This window comes from Ceratotherium simum, chromosome 7 (genome assembly GCF_057802395.1).
Source record: "Ceratotherium simum simum isolate JZ-2026a chromosome 7, ASM5780239v1, whole genome shotgun sequence".
Taxonomy (NCBI): domain Eukaryota; kingdom Metazoa; phylum Chordata; class Mammalia; order Perissodactyla; family Rhinocerotidae; genus Ceratotherium; species Ceratotherium simum.
Genome location: NC_141906.1, coordinates 47,011,532 through 47,030,308, shown reverse-complemented (window position 1 = coordinate 47,030,308; position 18,777 = coordinate 47,011,532). Strand labels below are relative to the sequence as shown.

The 18,777-nt window shown below is 38.6% G+C and overlaps 1 protein-coding gene across 1 annotated transcript in view; it reads right to left on the bottom strand.

The window, feature by feature from the left end:
- DEUP1 (deuterosome assembly protein 1) overlaps positions 1 to 17,414 on the bottom strand; it is an 89,790-nt gene extending 72,376 nt beyond the window's left edge. Inside the window, exon 1 of the mRNA XM_087434027.1 lies at positions 17,339 to 17,414. Within this exon, the coding sequence (XP_087290153.1) occupies positions 17,339 to 17,385 (47 nt within the window). The 5' untranslated portion in view covers positions 17,386 to 17,414. The remainder of the gene's footprint in view (positions 1 to 17,338) is intronic.
- Between the last annotated feature and the right edge of the window lie 1,363 nt (positions 17,415 to 18,777).

Sequence of the window (18,777 nt, the reverse complement as noted above, 5' to 3'; positions counted from 1 at the left end):
ACAAGAAGAAAGCAAGAGAAGAAAGGAACAGAAAGGAACTACAAAAACAGCCAGAAAACAATTAACAAAATGACAATAAGCACATATCTATTGAATTACTTTAAATGTAAATGGACTAAATTCTCCAATAGAAAGACATAGGGTGGCTGAATGCATAAAAAAAAAACAAGACTCATCTATATGCTGCCTACAAGAGACTCACTTTATATGTAAGGACACACACAGACTGAAAGTGAAGGGATGGAAAAAGACAGCCACGCAAATGGAAACCAAAAGAAAGCTGGAGTAGCTATACTTATATCAGATGAAATAGAATCTAAAACAAAGACTGTAATAAGAGACAAAGAAGGGTGTTACATAAAGATAAAAGAGTCAATCTAACAAGAAGAAATAACATTTGTAAATATTTATACACCCAACATAGGAGCGCCAAATATATAAAACAAATATGAACAGACCTAAAGAGAGAAATAGATAGCAATACAATAATAGTAGGGTACTTTAATACTCCCTTTACATCAATGGACAGATCATTCAGACAGAAAATCAATAAGGAAACATCTGCCTTAGACAACACATTAGATCAGACGGACTTAACAAATATTTACAGAACATTCTATCCAGAAGCAACGGAATACACATTCTTCTTAAGTACACATGAAACATTTTCCAAAATAGGTCATATTTTAGGCCACAAAACAAGTCTTAATAGATTTAAGATGACTGAAATCACATCAAGTATCTTTTCCAATCACAATTGTACGAAACTAGGAATTAATTACACAAAGAAAACTGGAAAATTCACAAATATGTGGATATTAAACGACATGCTACTGAATAACCAATAGATCAAGGAAGAAATCAAAAGATAAATAAAAAATACCTTGAGACAAATGAAAATGGAAATATGGAAATATAATAAATGCCTACCTCAAGAAACAAAAAAAGTCTCAAAGAAACAGCCTAACTTTATACCTCAAGAAACTAGAAAAAGAAGAACAAATGAAGCTCAAAGTTAATGGAATGAAAGAAATAACAAAGATTAGAGCAGATAAATGAAATAAAGACCAAAAATAGAAAGATCAAGGAAACTAAGAGTTGGTTCTTTGAAAAGATAAAATTGACAAAAGTTTAGCTAGACTCGCCAAGAAAAAAAGAGAGAGGACTCAAATAAATAAATAAAATCAGAAATGAATGAGAAGATGTTACAACTCTTATTACAGAAATACAAAGGATCATAAGAGACTATTATGAACAGTTATATGCTAACGAATTGGACAACCTAGAAGAAATGGATAAATTCCTAGAAACATACAATCTACCAAGACTGAATCATGATGAAATAGAAAATCTGAACATACTGATTACTAGCAAAGAGATTGAATCAGTAATCAAAAACCTCCCAACAAACAAAAGTCCAGGACCAGACAGCTTCACTGGTAAATTTTACCAAACATTCAAAGAAGAATTAATACCAATCCTTCTCAAACTCTTCCAAAGAATAGAAGAGGAAGGAACTCTTCCAAACTCATTATACAAGATCAGCATTACCTTGATGCCAAAACCAGACAAGGATGCCACAAGAAAAGAAAATTATAGGCCAATATCCCTGATGAAAATAGATGCAAAATCCTCAACAAAATATTAATAAACCAGGGGCCGGCCTGGTGGCGCAGCGTTTAAGTGCACACACTCCACTGTGGCGGCCCGGGGTTCACAGGTTTAGATCCCAGGTGTGCACCGATGCACTGCTTGTCAAGCCATGCTGTAGTGGCGTCACATATAAAGTGGAGGAAGATGGGCACAGATGATAGCCCAGAGCAGATCTTCCTTAGCAAAAAGGAGGAGGAATGGCATCGGATGTTAGCTCAGGGCTGATCTTCCTCACCAAAAAATAAATAAGTAAGTAAGTAAATAAATAAAAGAATGTCATTCTAAAAAAACATATTAACAAACCAAATTCAACAGTATATTAAAAGGATCTTACACCATAATCAAGTGGGATTTATTCCACGAATGCAAGGATAGTTCAACATTTACAAATCCATCAATGGGATACACCACATTAACAAAATGAAGGATAAAAATCATATGATCATCTCAATAGATGTGGAAAAACCGTTTGACAGAATTCAACATCCATTTATAATGAAAACTCCCAACAAAGCAGGTATAGAGGGAACATACCTCAACATAATAAAGGCCATATATGATAAACCCACAGCTAACATCATACTCAAAGGTGAAAAGCTGAAAGCTTTTCCACTAAGATCAGGAACAAGACAAGGATGCCCACTCTTGCCTCTTTTATTCAACATAGTACTGGAAGTCCTAGCCACAGCAATTAGGCAAGAAAAAGAAATAAAAGGCATCCAAATTGGAAAGGAAGAAGTAAAACTGTCACTATTTGCAAGTCACATGATATATATAGAAAACCCTAAAGACTCCATCAAAAACTGTTAGAACTAATAAACAAATTCAGTAAAGTTACAGGATACACAATCAATACACAAAAATCTGTGGTGTTTCTATACAGTAATAATGAACTACCAGAAAGAGACATTAAGAAAACAATCCCATTTACAATTGCCCCCAAAGGAACAAAATCACTAGGAATAAATTTAATGAAGGAAGTGAAAGATCTGTATATTGAAAATTACAAGACATTAATGAAAGAAATTGAAGAAGACACAAATAAATGGAAAGATATTCTGTGCTCATGGATTGGAAGAATTAATATTGTTAAAATGTCCATACTACCCAAAGCAATATATGGAGTCAACGCAATCCCTATCAAAATTCCAATGGGGTTTTTCACAGAAATAGAATAAAAAATCCAAAAATTTGTATGGAACCACAAAAGACACCGAATAGCCAAGCAATCTTGAGAAAGAAGAACAAAGCTGGAGGTACCATGCTCCTTGATTTCAAACTATATTACAAAGCTATTGTAATTAAAACAGTATGATATTGGCATAAGAACAGACACATAGATCAATGGAACAGAATAGAGAGCCCAGAAATAAACCCACGCATATATAGTGAATTAATTTATGACAAACGAGCCAAGGATACACAGTGCGGAAAGGACGGTCTCTTCAATAAATGGTGTTGGGAAAATTGAACAGCCATATGCAAAAGATTGAAACTGGACCACTATCTTATACCATACACAAAAATTAACAGAAAATGGATTAGTGACTTGAACATAAGACCTGAAACTATAAAACTCCTAGAAGGAAAACATAGGTGGTAAGCTCCTTGACATAGGATTGGCATTGATTTTTTGAATCCGACATGCAAAAGCAAAAGGAACAAAAGCGAAAATAAGTAAGTGGGACTGCTGGGTATTTATCCAAAGAACTTGAAAACACCAATTTGTAAAGGTACATGCACCCATGTGTTCATTGCAGCGTTATTCACAATAGCCAAGACTTGGAAGCAACCTAAGTGCCCATCAAGGGACGAATGGATAAAGAAGCTGTGGTATATATACACAATGGAATACTACTCAGCCATAAGAAACGATGAAATCTAGCCATTTGTGACATCATGGATGGACATTGAGGGTATAATGCAAAGTGAAATAAGTCAGAGGGAGAAGGTCAAATACCGCATGATTTCCTTCATTAAGTAGTAGATAATAACAACAATAAACAAACACATAGGGACTTAGATTGGATGGGTGGTTACCAGTGGGGAAGCGGGGAGGGAGGAGGGTGAAAGGGATAATTCGGTACGTGTGTGTGGTGATGGGTTGTAATTAGTATTTTGGTGGTGAACATGGATGTAATCTATGCAGAAATAGAAGTACAATGATGTACACCTGAAATTTTTACAATGTTATAAACCAATGTTACTGCAATAAACAAAAAATTAAAAAAATTAAAAAATAAAAAAGAGGTTAAAAAAAAAAAAGAAAATAAGTAAGTGGGAGCATATCAAACTAAAAAGCTTCTGCACACCAAGGGAAACCATCAATAAAATGAAAAGGCAACCTACTGAATAGGAGAAAACATTTGCAAATCATATATCTGATGAGGGGCTAATATCTAAAATATATAAAGAACTCATACACTTCAATAGCAAAAAACAATCTGATTAAAAAATGGGCAGAAGTGATGAATAGACATTTGTTCAAAGAAGACATACAAATGTCCAAAGATGACCAACAGATACATGAAAAGATTCTCTACATCATTAATCATCAGGGAAATGCAAATCAAAACCTAATAAGATATCGCCTCACCCCTGTTAGAATGGCTATTTCCAAAAGACAAGAAATAACAAGCATTGGTCAGGATGTGGAGGAAAGGGAACGCTTGTGCCCTGCTGGTAGGAATGTAAATTGGCACAATCACTATGGAAAACAGTTCAGAGGTTCCTCAAAAAATTAAAAACAAAATTACAATATGATCCAGCAATTCCACTTCTGGGTATTTATCCAAAGGAAAGGAAAACACTCACTCAAAACGATATCTGCACCCCCATGTTCACTGCAGCATTATTTACAATAGCCAAGATATGGAAACAACCTAAGTGTCCATCAGTGGGTGAATGGATAAAGAAATTACAGTGTATATATACAACGGAACATTTTCAGCCATAAAAAAGACTGAAATCTTGCCATTTGCGAGAACATGTATGGCCCTTGAGAGTATTATGCTAAGTGAAATAAGTCAGATAGAGAAAGACAAATACCATATGATCTCTCTTATATGTAGAATATAAAAAATATATATATATAATTTATTTATATATATAATAATAATTTATATTTTTTATATATATATATAAACCCAGACTCATAGATACAGAGAACAGATTGGTGGTGATTGCCAGAGGCGGGGATGGGGGGTGAGAGAAATGGGTGATTGTTTTTGTTTTTTTAGCTTAAAAAAATAAATATAACAACTTTTCTGTAGTTCTGTAGTCACAGACCCCATTCTGCACATCAAATACTGTACCACACTGGAAACATAAATAGAACCAAATGGGAGAGACTCCAGGAGAAGTCCTAGAACCCACTTTTGCAGACATGTCTGTGATGTCAGCCTGCTCTTTAGTCGATTATCTTTCCTAAAACAGTAAAGTGAAAGATTTATACCTTATGGCTTTTAGGTTATAGTTTCATGGTTGCCCTTGTTCAAAATTAATTATCGAATTATAGCTAAAAATAGCTTTTCCTCAAGCACTTTTTTAGTTGTCCAAAAAATGTTGTTTATTGACATCATTAGTGTTTGCTGACTTAGCAGCATTACAATGCCCATTTTTATTGCATATTTGAGATGGTGGCTCACATTCAGTCCATTCTTCTCTCTCATTTGCAACAAGCCTAATGTAGGGATATGGAGGAGATATAAATCCCACTATTCCAAAAAAAGATGTTTAAAGGTACTTATTAAGGCCTTATTCTAAAGCCTCCATCATAACCATCAAAGCAAGACATTCAAAGAAATAAAATACAATGTCATAGCTTCCAAGTCCCTATCAATGTTTTATCAGAATTCTAGGTACATACAAATTTAAAATCTCATTTTTTTATGTTCTAAAAACAATGGGAGAGCTGTTAAAATACCTACATTACAGATAAACTTTTTGTATAATAACTATTCACATTCTGAGTAACATCTTGATTTACAGATTGAATGAGGTAAGAAGACAGTGAAACATTAGCAAGCATTAACCCTCTTTCTTCAGGGTGATTTTTACAATTATCTAGAAATATAAGTAACTTTACTATCATCATAAACACATATCTGAAATATTATTTCATATTAATACATAGAAACATACGATACAATTAATAATAAAGTGTTTATCTACACAGGCATTAGCTTGGATAAGCCAATCTCTAGGACAATTAAAATTCCCTCTTGCCAAAAGGTCTAGTTGATGAGAGACTGCAGTGTTAGTACATGTGAGGATAGTTATTTTTCTATTTAAAACTAGAGCCAGCTATTTCACTAGATCCCAACAGCGAAAAATTAGGCAAACATTGATAAAATCTGTTTTTCCGATGCTAGAAAACTAAGAAATATACTGTTTCCTGAATGTTGGAAATTTCTAATGAACCTTCTAATGCCAGCTTGTTCTGATAACATCCAAATCAGTATCTGCGGCCTGAGCTTCTGAGCGCCAGCCTTCTATACCCCACTACCTATTCAACACTGACATTCTCAGAGGACGTCTGCAGGCATCTCAAACCTCACATGCTCAAAACACAGTGCTTGACTCCCTGCACCACAAACCTGCCCCCACTCCAATCCACTCCATCTCTTTAATTGGCACCACTGCTACAGTTGCTCAAGATAAAAACCCTTCATGACCCTAGATTTGTGTTTCCCTCAAACTCCAAAACAACAGTCTTATTGGCACTGCCTCCAATATATATCCTAAATTCTGACCACTTCTCATCATGTCCAGTGATAAAACCCTGATCTGAGTCCTCCTTCTCACTTGTCTGCTTCCATTCTTATTGCCTACGTGGCTAGTTGCCTACCCAGAATCCATCTTTCCTTTCTTCCATACTAACAGAGCGCCAATGTAATTCAGAGTGGAAATGTGTCCAGCTAAAAACACAACTACATTTCCCAGTCTCCGCTAGGCATGGCCATGTAAAAAAATCTGGCCTATGAAATGTAAGCGGAAGTTGCCATGAGGCTATTTAAAAGAGGGCCACAGCAGTTGCTGTTGGTATCCTATACATCCCTCACACTTACCGCTTCAGGGCACTTGGCCTGATTTCCAGTGGACAGAACCTGCATTTCTTTGCCTGAGTGCCTTCTCTTGTCACTGGAATCCTCTTTGCCACCTGTGTGATGGGCCAGAAGTGACAGAATCGAAGGTCTCCCAGGAGCAACCTTCAACCAATGACTGTCAGTTATTGGTGTATAAATGCTCACTCGCTCCTTGGATGGGATAACTCTGAGGGGTGTGATTATACTGGGTTCCTGAGTTTCCCCATCAGGATTTCTCTCCAGTCACCCTCAGTGGTAGCAGATCTGATAACCTGCCCTCCCTTGTTTCACTTCCCCACTCTCATAGGTGGTAGGCTGAAGAATGGCTCGCAAAGATATCAGGTCTGAATCCCTGGAACTTGTAAACCCAAAATAAAATGCTGGCATGCACTCTTTTGTTTTTACCCATGGGGCTTCCTCCACTCCCTTCCTGGAAGGCAGATGTGATGCTGGAAGTGGTTCAGCCATCTTGCAACCATAAGGTGACCACAAACAATGAAGCCACACACTGAGGATGAAGAAGCAGAAAGATACATCCAAGCTAATTATTGGACATCTTCACCTGGATGTCTAACAGGCATGTCAAAACAAGTTTGCATTTTCTCCAGTCTCCCTCATTCTAATCAATGACAATCTTATCCTTCCAACTGATAGCCCTGGGCTCATCCTTTGCTCATCTCCTTCTTGCACATCCTGCATCCAATCCATGATCTCTAAATCTTGTCAGCTCTTCTGTCAAAATATACCCATTTGTCACTATTTCTACCTCTACCAACCTGATCCAAACCACTGTCATCTCCACCTGAATTACTGCAACAGCTTAGCTTGTCTGTCCTTTCTACTCTTGCCTTGCTATGGTCTATTCTTCACATAGCAACGAGAATGAGCCTTTGAAAACACTAAGTCAGAAAATGTCACTGCTTTGCTCAACACCCTCCAGTGACTCCCCATTTTACACAGTGAAATCTGAAGTCCTTACCAAAGTCTACCAGGCCCCACAGGATTTGGCCATATCTGCCTCTCTGACTTTCCCTCCTACCACTCTCCTCCTTGCTTCCTCCTCTCCGCACACACCGGCCTCCCTTCTATTTCTTGAAAACACTAAGCATGTTCCTGCCTCAGAACCTTTGCTGCTGCTGTTTCCTCTGCCTGGAATACTGTTCCTCAGGATATCCATATGAAGAGATCCCTTACTTTCTTTAGGTCTTTCTTCAAATGTCACCTTATCAGTTTTACTCTGTAACTCTCTACTCCAAAAACCTGCTTAATTTCTCTTCATAGCAGTTATTACTACCCACCCCCGACACAATATATATTTATTTATCTGTTGTCATCTGTCTCCCCCCATGAAACTGTAAGCTCATGGGATCCCTGATGGCACTGTAGAGCCACAGTGTCAGCTCTGAACTGCCAACCTCCAGAAAAATAAACACCCTAACTTCTTTGGGTATTGTGTTCTGAGACTCTGGATCTTACTTAAATTTTTTGTTTTAGCGGGCCTCTTCTGAGAATGCACCATCAGAGAAATGGGGTGCTGCCTCATTACCATCAGGCAGCGGTGGGAAGCCAGGTTCTTGACTCAATCTCTGTTGCTACTTGGGGGAAGGGACGCCTCACTACTGCTGAGTGGAGATGGGAGTTCAGGTTCCCTGCTAGTCCTTTGCTGATACCACATGGCTGAGAGGGGCAAGGTGCCTCATTACTTCTTCCCACATGGCCCCCAGTGACACTGAGTGAGGTGGGTAACCTCATTACCATTACTGCTCAAAGTGTTTTGCTTTGTCTTTGCTATTGTAGGTGCGTATGTATCTCCCTTGGGATTGTCTGTGATGTGAGGCAAGATCTGGATATTCCTGGGTCCCTGGGCCACAGCACCAAATGCGCCTCATATCCCACTTCAATTTCTAATATGAATGGGTACAGACTCTCTGGGTACTCTGAACAGATGTCCTTTATGAGTCAGCTATTTTGCTGATCCACTGATTTTTTCCTATGGAACATCTTAAAGCAGCATACAACTTGAAAATGATAAGATTAGCACAAGATATCTGCATTTCTTCCTTACTCTTTTTTAGAGAAAATGTGGGAGCCATTTCATCGCATGATTCTATAGTGCACCTAGCTCTGTTACGCTCTTTTTGTCCACTTTAGCATTTGTACAGATTATATTTACTCCATTGCACTAAGGCTTAGCTAGAGGATTTCCCCATATACAGCTACTCCATATATGTTTATGCTTTAGTATGGCAATATAGGAAACATATTTCCCTCATTCTATAACACTTTCTATTATAAGAAGCTGCAACAACTTGATAACAGCTTTTAGAGGAAAAAGGAAATAATAGCCAAATATACCTATTAATTTCAAAACTCATCCTAATTTAAATAACATTGAAAGCAGACTCTAGTCCATGGCTTGTCTCTGGCTCTTGAAGCCATTCCTACATAATCACATACCACACATTCCCCAATTAAAAAGGCGAGTGCTCGATATCCCAAATGCATCTATAAAAACCGTCCTAGATTCTGTTTATTTTTTCACACTTTGCTTTTCATAAAATCTCATTTCCATGTAATTCTGAACTCTTGACTCCACTCTTCTGGTCCTTGAATTTCGTGTTTGTATTTGATCTTCCTGTGGTTTGACACTCTGTCCCCTTTAATAGGCTGTCATTCTTTCAGTTAATTCATTCATTCAAAAAATGCTGACTGCATTCCTACCTGTGTCAGGCACCGTGCTGGTCCCTCTAGCACGACAGGGGAAGACAAACAGTGCTGACCAGAGCTGGGGCCCCTAGAATCCACTGGCCTGCAGGGTTATTGGATTAACTTCTTAATGTTCCTCTTGCTTCTGGTACTTGTACCACCACTTTTCTTGCTTCTATTTTTGCATCTATTTCTCCTTTTCTTTTTGCTTCTTGAGTTTAGTTCAAGGAAGGCATAGCTTTTGCACTAACTGCTGTCCAATGAGGCTGCTTCGTTTCTCTGGGGAGAGAATTAATGAGCTCCTCACATTTCTATAATCTTCACGTTTTGACACGTTTCACCAGTGCTCTGACGAGAGGCTCCCAACTGTTCCTAGTGGTTCCGAGGTGCCAGAACACTGAGCACCTGGAACACCAGGTCAGGTTGAGTGTGCCTGACCCCTGATGTACATGCCTAGGTTTACATGTATCATGGTTTTTTCTTTTTCTGTTTTTTAAAATGTAACTTGTAACTAATGCAACTAACCTTTTATAAACACGATCCTGTAAAAATTATCTGCAAATTTATCCTACACAGAGGTAATTTTTCATCTTTTCCTAAATTTGGTAGCAGCTTAATTAGTAGTCTCAAAGGAATCTTTCCCTTCCTTTGCTTCCTTCCTCCTTCCCCACCTCCTTCCCTCTTTCCACCCCTCCCTTTCTTCCCTCCTTTCAGAATCACTCACTGAATTCCTACAATCTCTCAGCACTGTGATAACGTTTCAGGATCTTCAGGATTTTACCCCAGGTCCACTTCACTTTGCTTCTTCTTCAGAGAAACAAAAGACTAGAACACGTCAAATTTGATTACTCTGGAGAAGAGTATGTGTGGATGAGTGAGGATAAAGAATGATGGAGGGAGACTAATGGGGTATAGTCTGGGCCATTCAGAAAGCAACAGAATCAATCAAATTTAAAAGAATTTTCAATGTGCAAAAAGAATACATTACTATAATTTATTAAACTATCAATATGTATTGACTTAGACTTTTTTTTTTTTTACAAACTATTATTAAAACTGTATTTAACTCACAAGAAATGGGGAAGCAAAGTCGTGATTATGAATTTATATGTCTCAGAGGGAAAGGACACTAAAGTGTAAGAAAGATGTGCACAGAGAAGAGTACTGCTTTAAAGGATTTTTCTGAATTCAGGTGTGAAAAGTTATACTTTAATATTCATCTGCCTTGGTTCTTTGAAAATATGACCTTCATGGCAGATAAAAAAAATTTGGCAGATCATGTAGCAGTACCTAGATTTTTCGGAAGGATTTGACAAGATTCTATGAACGAGATCAATGGCTAAGATATAAGTCACAGAATAAAAAGTAGAGTAAATGATTCAGTAGAGAAAAATGAGACTTTTGGTTGAACATGGATGAACATACACATTTTGCTCCATTCCCAAATCCTACTAAAATACAGCAAAGGGATATTTTTAACCTACAAAGTTAAACCTATAAGGACAAAATTAATGGGAGCTGGCAGTGGAGAAAGCCAAGAAGCAACCCACTGGGTATTTCTGGAAGTAGGGGGTAAATGCTGGCAGCCCAACTTGTACCTTCCAAGCAGGAGAATTTAAAAGAATGCTCTCTGGAATCTGATCAGCCTGAGACAGAAGACTGAAAGAGACTAGCCTGATGACCACACAGTGAAGACCCCTGTCAACAAGCCCCGCCCATGTACACTGGAGCTTCCAGCTTCGGACTCCACTACCCTTAAACGGGAGCAAACAGTCAGGGATGACAGACATGTGAGGAAAGCGGTTCACACAATTAGGTCAAATATAAACAGAAAGACATTTTTTGAAGAAAATAATGCAGAAAGAAGAAAATTTCAAAAAAATTTATAGTTAAGACATGAGTTTTTCACTTCAGGAAAAACAAAACGTTGTGCAGGAAAGGAAAAGTAATCACAATATATTTATAGGGCTCAGAGGTGAAGAGTATTTATAAAGTCATAACAAGGCAAACAGAATATTGATCCAACCAAAATTATAGTGTATTGGGAGGATGAAAGAATAGGAAGAGTGTGTGTGTGTGTGTGTGTGTGTATGTGTGCGTGTGTGTTGTGTGTGTCGTGGGGATGAGGTGTTGGAGGCATGAAAAATAACCACTGTGGATTTCAATAGATAATGCCTAAAACTGAAAAATCAAGAAATAGCAATCTAAGTATGTTATGTAGAGATATAAAGAAAAATACCAGAAGAATCAGCCAAGAGAACTGCAAGTGGTTGCCTCCAGAGAGTGGAAAACTGGGGAAGGAACAAGAGATTGCTGTGTTTTGGTAACAGTGATAAAGAACCAAATGACTTTTAAACTACATGTGTGTGTAACTAAGTTAAGAAAGATCTGGATAAATATTCTTTTTCAGTTAGAAAAGATATTTTAAAGAAGTAATCCATCATATGTGCATCCACTTAAACAAGAATAATTACATTTTTGAAAACAACACTCCAGAATTCATCCATTTGGAGACTCCATGTATGTGTTTCATTGACCTTACCATTGCTCAATGCATTTGTGCAATTCCTATTTAGAAATGACCTTCAGAGATAAGTTTATTAAAAATAAGCTTTAACAATCTTGAATATATTAGACTGCACGACACATTGGCTGGTGGCCATGCTGAGCCCTCAGGGAGTTGGAGCTACACTGTAGTCGGTGGACAGATTTCTCTTTTAAGTAGCAGAGGCTTGGAGAAAGGTGGGGCTGTGGAGCAGTTGTTGGGGTTTGGGAGAAGCACAAATTGAAGGATGTGGCGAAATACATTAGAGCCACACTCACAGAATGACTGCTTGTAAAGGAGTTGATATAAGAAGCAAGAGATAATTTCAAACACTTCTTATTCATATTTTTCATAAGATTCAAGGGTTTATTGCATTGATAAAACGAAAGTGATTTACTATGTAAAGGGAACAATGAAATAAATATAAAAAAAAGAAGTTCTTGGAAATAAAAACATGGTTGCCAATACTAAAGATCTCAATAGAGGCAATAAAAAACAGAATGTAATCATTGCTGAAATAAAAATGAGAATACTCAAGAAATTCCTCCAGAACATAGAGCAAAAAAGACCATGATGGAAATTATGAGAGTAAAGAAGAAGACACAGGCATTCTAGGAGATGAGAATGAAATAAGATAGTGGAGAATTATTAATCAAAGAATAGAAGAATATTTCACTGAGCTGAAGAGATTTGAATCCTCAGTGTAAAAGTGTCCACCAAATGCTGTGATGGATCATTGAGAAAGGATCCATACCTAGAAAGTCATCCCGGTAAGTCTGTAAATGCCAAGGATAAAAACAAATCCTATAAGCCTCCAGACATTTATAAAAAGAAAGAAAGAAAAAAATCTTGAAAGAGAGAGAGAATGAGACTGACATTGAACTTTCCATCTATAACACTCAATTGTTCAAGACAGTGGGATTAATATTACAGAGTTCCTGTTTGAGAGTAAAAACAAGATATTTGGACATGTAAAAAGTTAAGAAGTATACCATCCATGTTAATTTTTATGAAAAGATTACCTAAGGAAGTACTTCAGTCACATTAAAAATAAATTCAAAAAAATTTTAAAATTAAGAACAGGGAAGATTTTGTATACAAATAATAGTAATAAGCAATGCAATCAAACTTACAGCAGTTAAAAAAGGATTCTTAAATAAAAGAAGAATAAAATAATTAACATTATGCTATATGTAATAATTTACATATAAATTAATAGCCATCAGGAACTAGAAATCCAGATTATTCTTGGAGGTAGGATAAGGGAACGGGGAAGCAAAGACAAGACTAAGGGTTAAGTCTTATGAGGGCCGAGGGATGCCAAAGTTACAGTTAAAATTCAGGATGCCAAAAGAGAAACCCAAATTTAAAATGTTTGTAAAAAATATAAATTAACAACTTATGAAATAAGATGCAGAACTTCTAAGAGAAAAAGAGGAAAAAGAAATCAAGATTGAGTAGCAAATGTTGGGAAAGCAAAAAGGGTCAAACGTTAGTGATCATAAAATCCTCTTTTTAATGGCAAAGACTCTCCAATTGAGGTATATATATTTTAATCTAACCATACACTATTTACGAGAGACACAATATGACATAAAAAAGACTGAAAACAAGGGTGTGAGATCATAGAAAGTGTATTTTAGTCTGTCCCCAGTTCCTGGTACAGGGCTCCTAAAACCCATGTAATTTCCTGGGTGATAAGAACACCAGGAGCATTTCTTATTCTAATATGGGTCTTGGACCAGAAAGTGTATTTTAGTCTGTCCCCAGTTCCTGGTGCAGGGCTCCTAAAACCCATGTAATTTCCTGGGTGATAAGAACACCAGGAGCATTTCTTATTCTAATATGGGTCTTGGACCCCAGTTCCTGACACAGGGCTCCTGAAACCCTGGTAATTTCCTGGAGGATAGGAGTGTCTTTTGTTCTAATGAGGTGACTCCGGGTGGGCTCCTGGATAGCTCCTGGATGGGGACTGGCCACGGGAAAGACCAAGTCATGATTAGAAGCTTGGAATTTTCAGTCTCTCTGCCCATTCTCTTGTGAAGGGAGAAGGGCTGAAAATGGAGTTAATGATCGATCATGTCTATGTGATGAAGCCTCCCTAAAATCCCAAAAGTATGGGGTTCGGAGAGCTTCCGGGTTGGTGAACACACGGAGGTGCTGGGAGAGTGGTAAGCCTGGACAGGGCACTGAAGCTCTGCACCCCTTCCCACATAGCTCACCCTATATGTCTCTTCCATCTGGATATTCCACTGTATCCTTTATCGTATACTTTAATAAACTGATAAACAGTGTTTCCCTGAGTTCTGTGAGCCGCTTTAGCAAATTATTCGAACCCAAGGAGGGGTCATTGGAATCTCAGATCTATAGCCAGTTGGTCACAAGCACAGGTGACAACCTAGGGTTGCAACTGGTGCTTGAAGTGGAGGGCGCAGTCTTGTGGGACTGAGGCCTTACCCTGTGGGATCTGACGCTGTCTCCGGGTAGACAGTGCCAGAATTGAGTTAAATTGTAGGACACCCAGCTGGTGTTACAGAGAATTGCTTGGTGGGGGAAAAACTTTCACACATTTGGTGACCAGAAGTGTCAGAAGTGAAGTGCTCTCTTCACTTCTTGAAGGTAAAAGAGACACACAGGGAAGAAAGACATAGTAGGGAAGAATGGGGTTTTTCCCTACATAGAAAGGAAAAGACTGAGTTTTTTTCCTTTACAAAGGGGATGAACAAGGATGTTACAGACTAAATTAAATTAAAAAGAGAGCAGAGTTGGCAATATCAATATCAGGCAAGGTAGAATTCAAACAAAAAAACATTAACTTATACTTGTGAGATATTTTATAAAGCTAAATCATATAATATACCAAGAAGACATAACATCTATGAACCTCAATACATTGAGCAACAGAACAAGGTAATATGTAAAAAAAACTGCTTGAAATACAAGAAGAATCAGACAAAACCACAATTATAGTAAAGGTGTGTCCTAAAATTTCACAGATCAAATAGACAAAAAGTAAGGTAACAGTGGATTTGAAAAACATAATTTAAACATAATAATAACAATTAAAAGGTGTGACTATATATGCATAATTTTTTTAAACTTTTATGTAACCAATAGAGAATATACATTTGTTTTCAAATGTCCAAAGGACATTTATAAAAGTTGATCATGCAACAGATCACAAGACTCATCTTAATGAAACTGAAATATCATATAGGCCATATTCTATGACCGTGGTGGTAGGAGGATTAGAAAGTAACAATAAAAAGATAATTAAGCATCCCTGGAAGTTACCTCTCCTAAATATCTCTTGAGCCAAAGAGGAAATCAAAGTTGAAAATAGACTATTTAGAAAATGAGACTGGAATACTAATCCTACGGCCAGCAGCAAAGCTGTGTGCGGGAAGAACTTTAGCTTTAAACGCTTTTATTATGGAAAGAAATCATGAAACCCAGAAATCATGGAAATAGCTGAAACACAAATTTCAACTAAAAAATCAAAAGAACAAGATAAGTAAATTAAATCATAAAAGGACAAATTAATAAGAGTAGAAATTCATGAATAAGAAAACAAAAACAAAGCAAAATCTAGATATTGTTCTCTTAAAAAGGCCAATAAAATAGATCATTTATTCATTCTATAATTATTTATGTTCTGGACACACATTCTAAAAACAAATAAAAAGAACAAACTCACTTAAATATGACTGTTTTGATTAGAAGGAATTTAGGTTGCTTATGACGGCACAAATACAAACACCTATAATTGGGAGAAATCATAGATAAATTAAAATTAAAGCCTATTATAACCCAGATGCCAGAGAATCATGATTCAACCACATTACAAACGTTCTGTGTGAAAGCGCCCACCTCAGGCCTGTGCACTTTCTCTTCCTGCTGTCTGGAACTCCCTTTGCCCAGACACAATCTCAGAGCCAGTGCCAGCCACCTTTTCAAGGAATCCTTGTTTGATCACCCCATTCACACTCTATTCCTCTCATCCTTAGCCTGCTTTATTTCTTTTTCTTTCTACCTTTCTGAACTCTGTGGCAGAGGCTGTTAGTTGTCCACCAGTATCCATTCTTCTTTCTTTTATTATAGAATTTCTAAGCTTTAGTTGACCACATGGCTGCCCAGTTAGAGACCACACTTCCCAGCCTTCCTTGCAGCTACCTATAGCTCTAGGATTAAGTTCTGGCCAATGAGAAGTGAACAGAAGTGAGGCCTGCCACTTCCAGGTCATACTCCTAAAAGGAGGGTCTTACTCCTTCCTCTTGCCCTTTCCCCTTTCCTCTGGCAGAAGCACAGTCATGATGGTGGGAGCGTAAGCAATCACTTTGGGTCCAGAGATGGAAATCATGTAGTGAGGATGGCAGAGCTGCCCTACCAGTCCTGGTCTGCTTGTCTCTGAACTTGTATACGAAACAGAAATAAACTTCAATCTTATTTAAACCACTGTATTTTGGGGTCTCTTTGTTACAAGAGCTTAGACTATACTCTAACTAATATGTTTCATTTTCTTAGTTGTAAAATGAGAATGATACCTAGCATGGCTGTTGTTAAGGAGGAGTATGCAGTAGGAGTTTAAAAAGTGATAGCTATTATTATCCAGACTTGTGCAGCTTTCCTTTAGCCTGGTGTCAAAGTCATGTTCTGAGTAGAATAGTTGAAAGTCACAGTCAAGGTTGGGCACTATAGTACCACCCCTACCCATTGTTCCTACCCCTCTCCCCTCCCAGCTCTGGGGCAGCCATTGGGTAGCTGGCTAATGAAACAGGATGAGAAACCTTTGTGGTGCTCCTGGCAGGAAAGGGGTGGGCACAGATGTTTGTGAAAAGGAATTTAATTTTTTACCATGGCAAATGTTATGCAAATCCTATTCCTTATCTCTTCATGAAACTTTTGGTTTGATATCCAGTTCTTTGTTGTTTTGAGGAGCTAACTCTGTTTTGAGGCTATGTTTAAGTGTTGAGTTCAGCCTTAAGGGCAAGTGTGGAGGAAAGCTTGAGACACTCGATGAAGCAAGACAGGAGCCACCTGGCTAGGAGCTGCTGCACTGTGAAACCCAAGAGCACAGGAGGCCTGTGTGGGCACCCGCCACCATAAAACACTGGAAAAATGCACTGAAAGTTAGAAAATGGTTATTTTTGAGTGCAGATCCATAGTCAAAATTGGAAAGACTCACACTATAGATTCTTAATCAGAGTCACTTGAATTCCCCCCATGCTCCTCACCGAAAATAATTGGCACATCCTATTAACACTAAATTTCAAAATTCATGCATCATCAGGGAATTTTTGGCATAGTTAAGTACCAACTCATTCAATACAAATTTCTCAGCACTTACCCCATTGTATTTTGGGCTTGTTTCTCCATGTCAAGAAACTGCTGCATCTGGTTTATATTTCTTGATTTTTAATCTGTTAGGGGGAAAAATGATCTAGATTCCTTAAATGCTTATGCTTATTAACATATAAAACAAGAAAATTCTGCTACTGGCAAACCATGTGGTATGAGTTTTTCTGAGTGTAGTAGCCTTTGGTTCTAGAAAATGTAGAAATTTGGTCTTTTTTCTTTTTTTTAGTGCCCCCATGCACTTATGACATTGGCTTAGCGATAAGTTGAAATATGTGGTACTGACTGAAATGACCATTCATCCACTGTACTGAACAGCAGCTTGGTGCCAGGTATGTTGCAAAGTGCTCAGTACACGAGATGAGTGAAATAGAATTCCTCTTCAACAGGAGATCCAACTAAATGTTCTCCAACTTGCCTTTCTGTGGATCCCCGAAAAGTTTGCCTTTATTTGAGTACATTCTTTCTTTGGCTCTTTCCCGGTTTTGTTAGAATGAATATACCATGAGATTTAAGACGATAAGGCTAAGAATTGCCTAAAAAGAGAAATCTTACAATTCTTCAACGGGTCTGTGGGCACCTCCTCAGCCTTTTGATAAAATAGGGATGTTAGTACTTGCCCAAAGTAAAAAAAAAAGTTTTTCCCAGCAACAAAGTTTTAATTAAAAAATAATCTATGAGGATAAATGGACAAAGTATTGAAAAGGACTTCCACTCCGCTGAATCACTGAATAAAAGTCAATTAAGTAGTATTTAAGATGGGAGAAACAGAAGGAGAAAGATTTCCGGGCTCATGTCACTTCAAATTAAAGGAATTTAAGACTCTGGGATTGTGTGTGGAGAGGACGGGCGAGGAGTGGGAATGGGGAACGAGAACTTGACCAGAACGGACAGATGAATAAATTGATTTTGTAGGTCCTCAAAATCCTTCACTGTAACGTCAGGGAAACTGAGGCACAGACAAGCTAGCTGACTTGCCCAAGGCAAGATCTAGAACCTAGATCTTCTAATTTAGGAAGACTGTCTGCTCTGGCTTCTGCAAGGACCGTCCTGAGCCCTGGCTCTGTCCACCCGCCGCGCGCCCCGGGCCCCGACCCCGACTCCTTGAGCCCCGCCCCACCCCGCGCACGGTTCAAACCCAGCCAGCTTGGGGTGGGGTCCCCCGCTCCTCTCGGGCAAGCCCGCCCGGCCGAGGGGCGAGGGCGAGGGTCAGGGGCCGAGGCGGGGCCATACAGGCCGGGGCGGGTTACCTGCGCCGCGCCGCGCTCCCCCGAGCGGTCTGGAGCCCCGGGAGCAGGATCGCCGGGGTCACCGCCAGCCCGGCCCGCCCCGAGGGGCCCCGCCGCCCGCCGCCGCGCTCCCGCCGCCCGGGCCCGCCCGCCGCGCGGCCGCCGAGGCCGTTGTGGCCTCTCCCTCCCCGCCAGCCCCGGC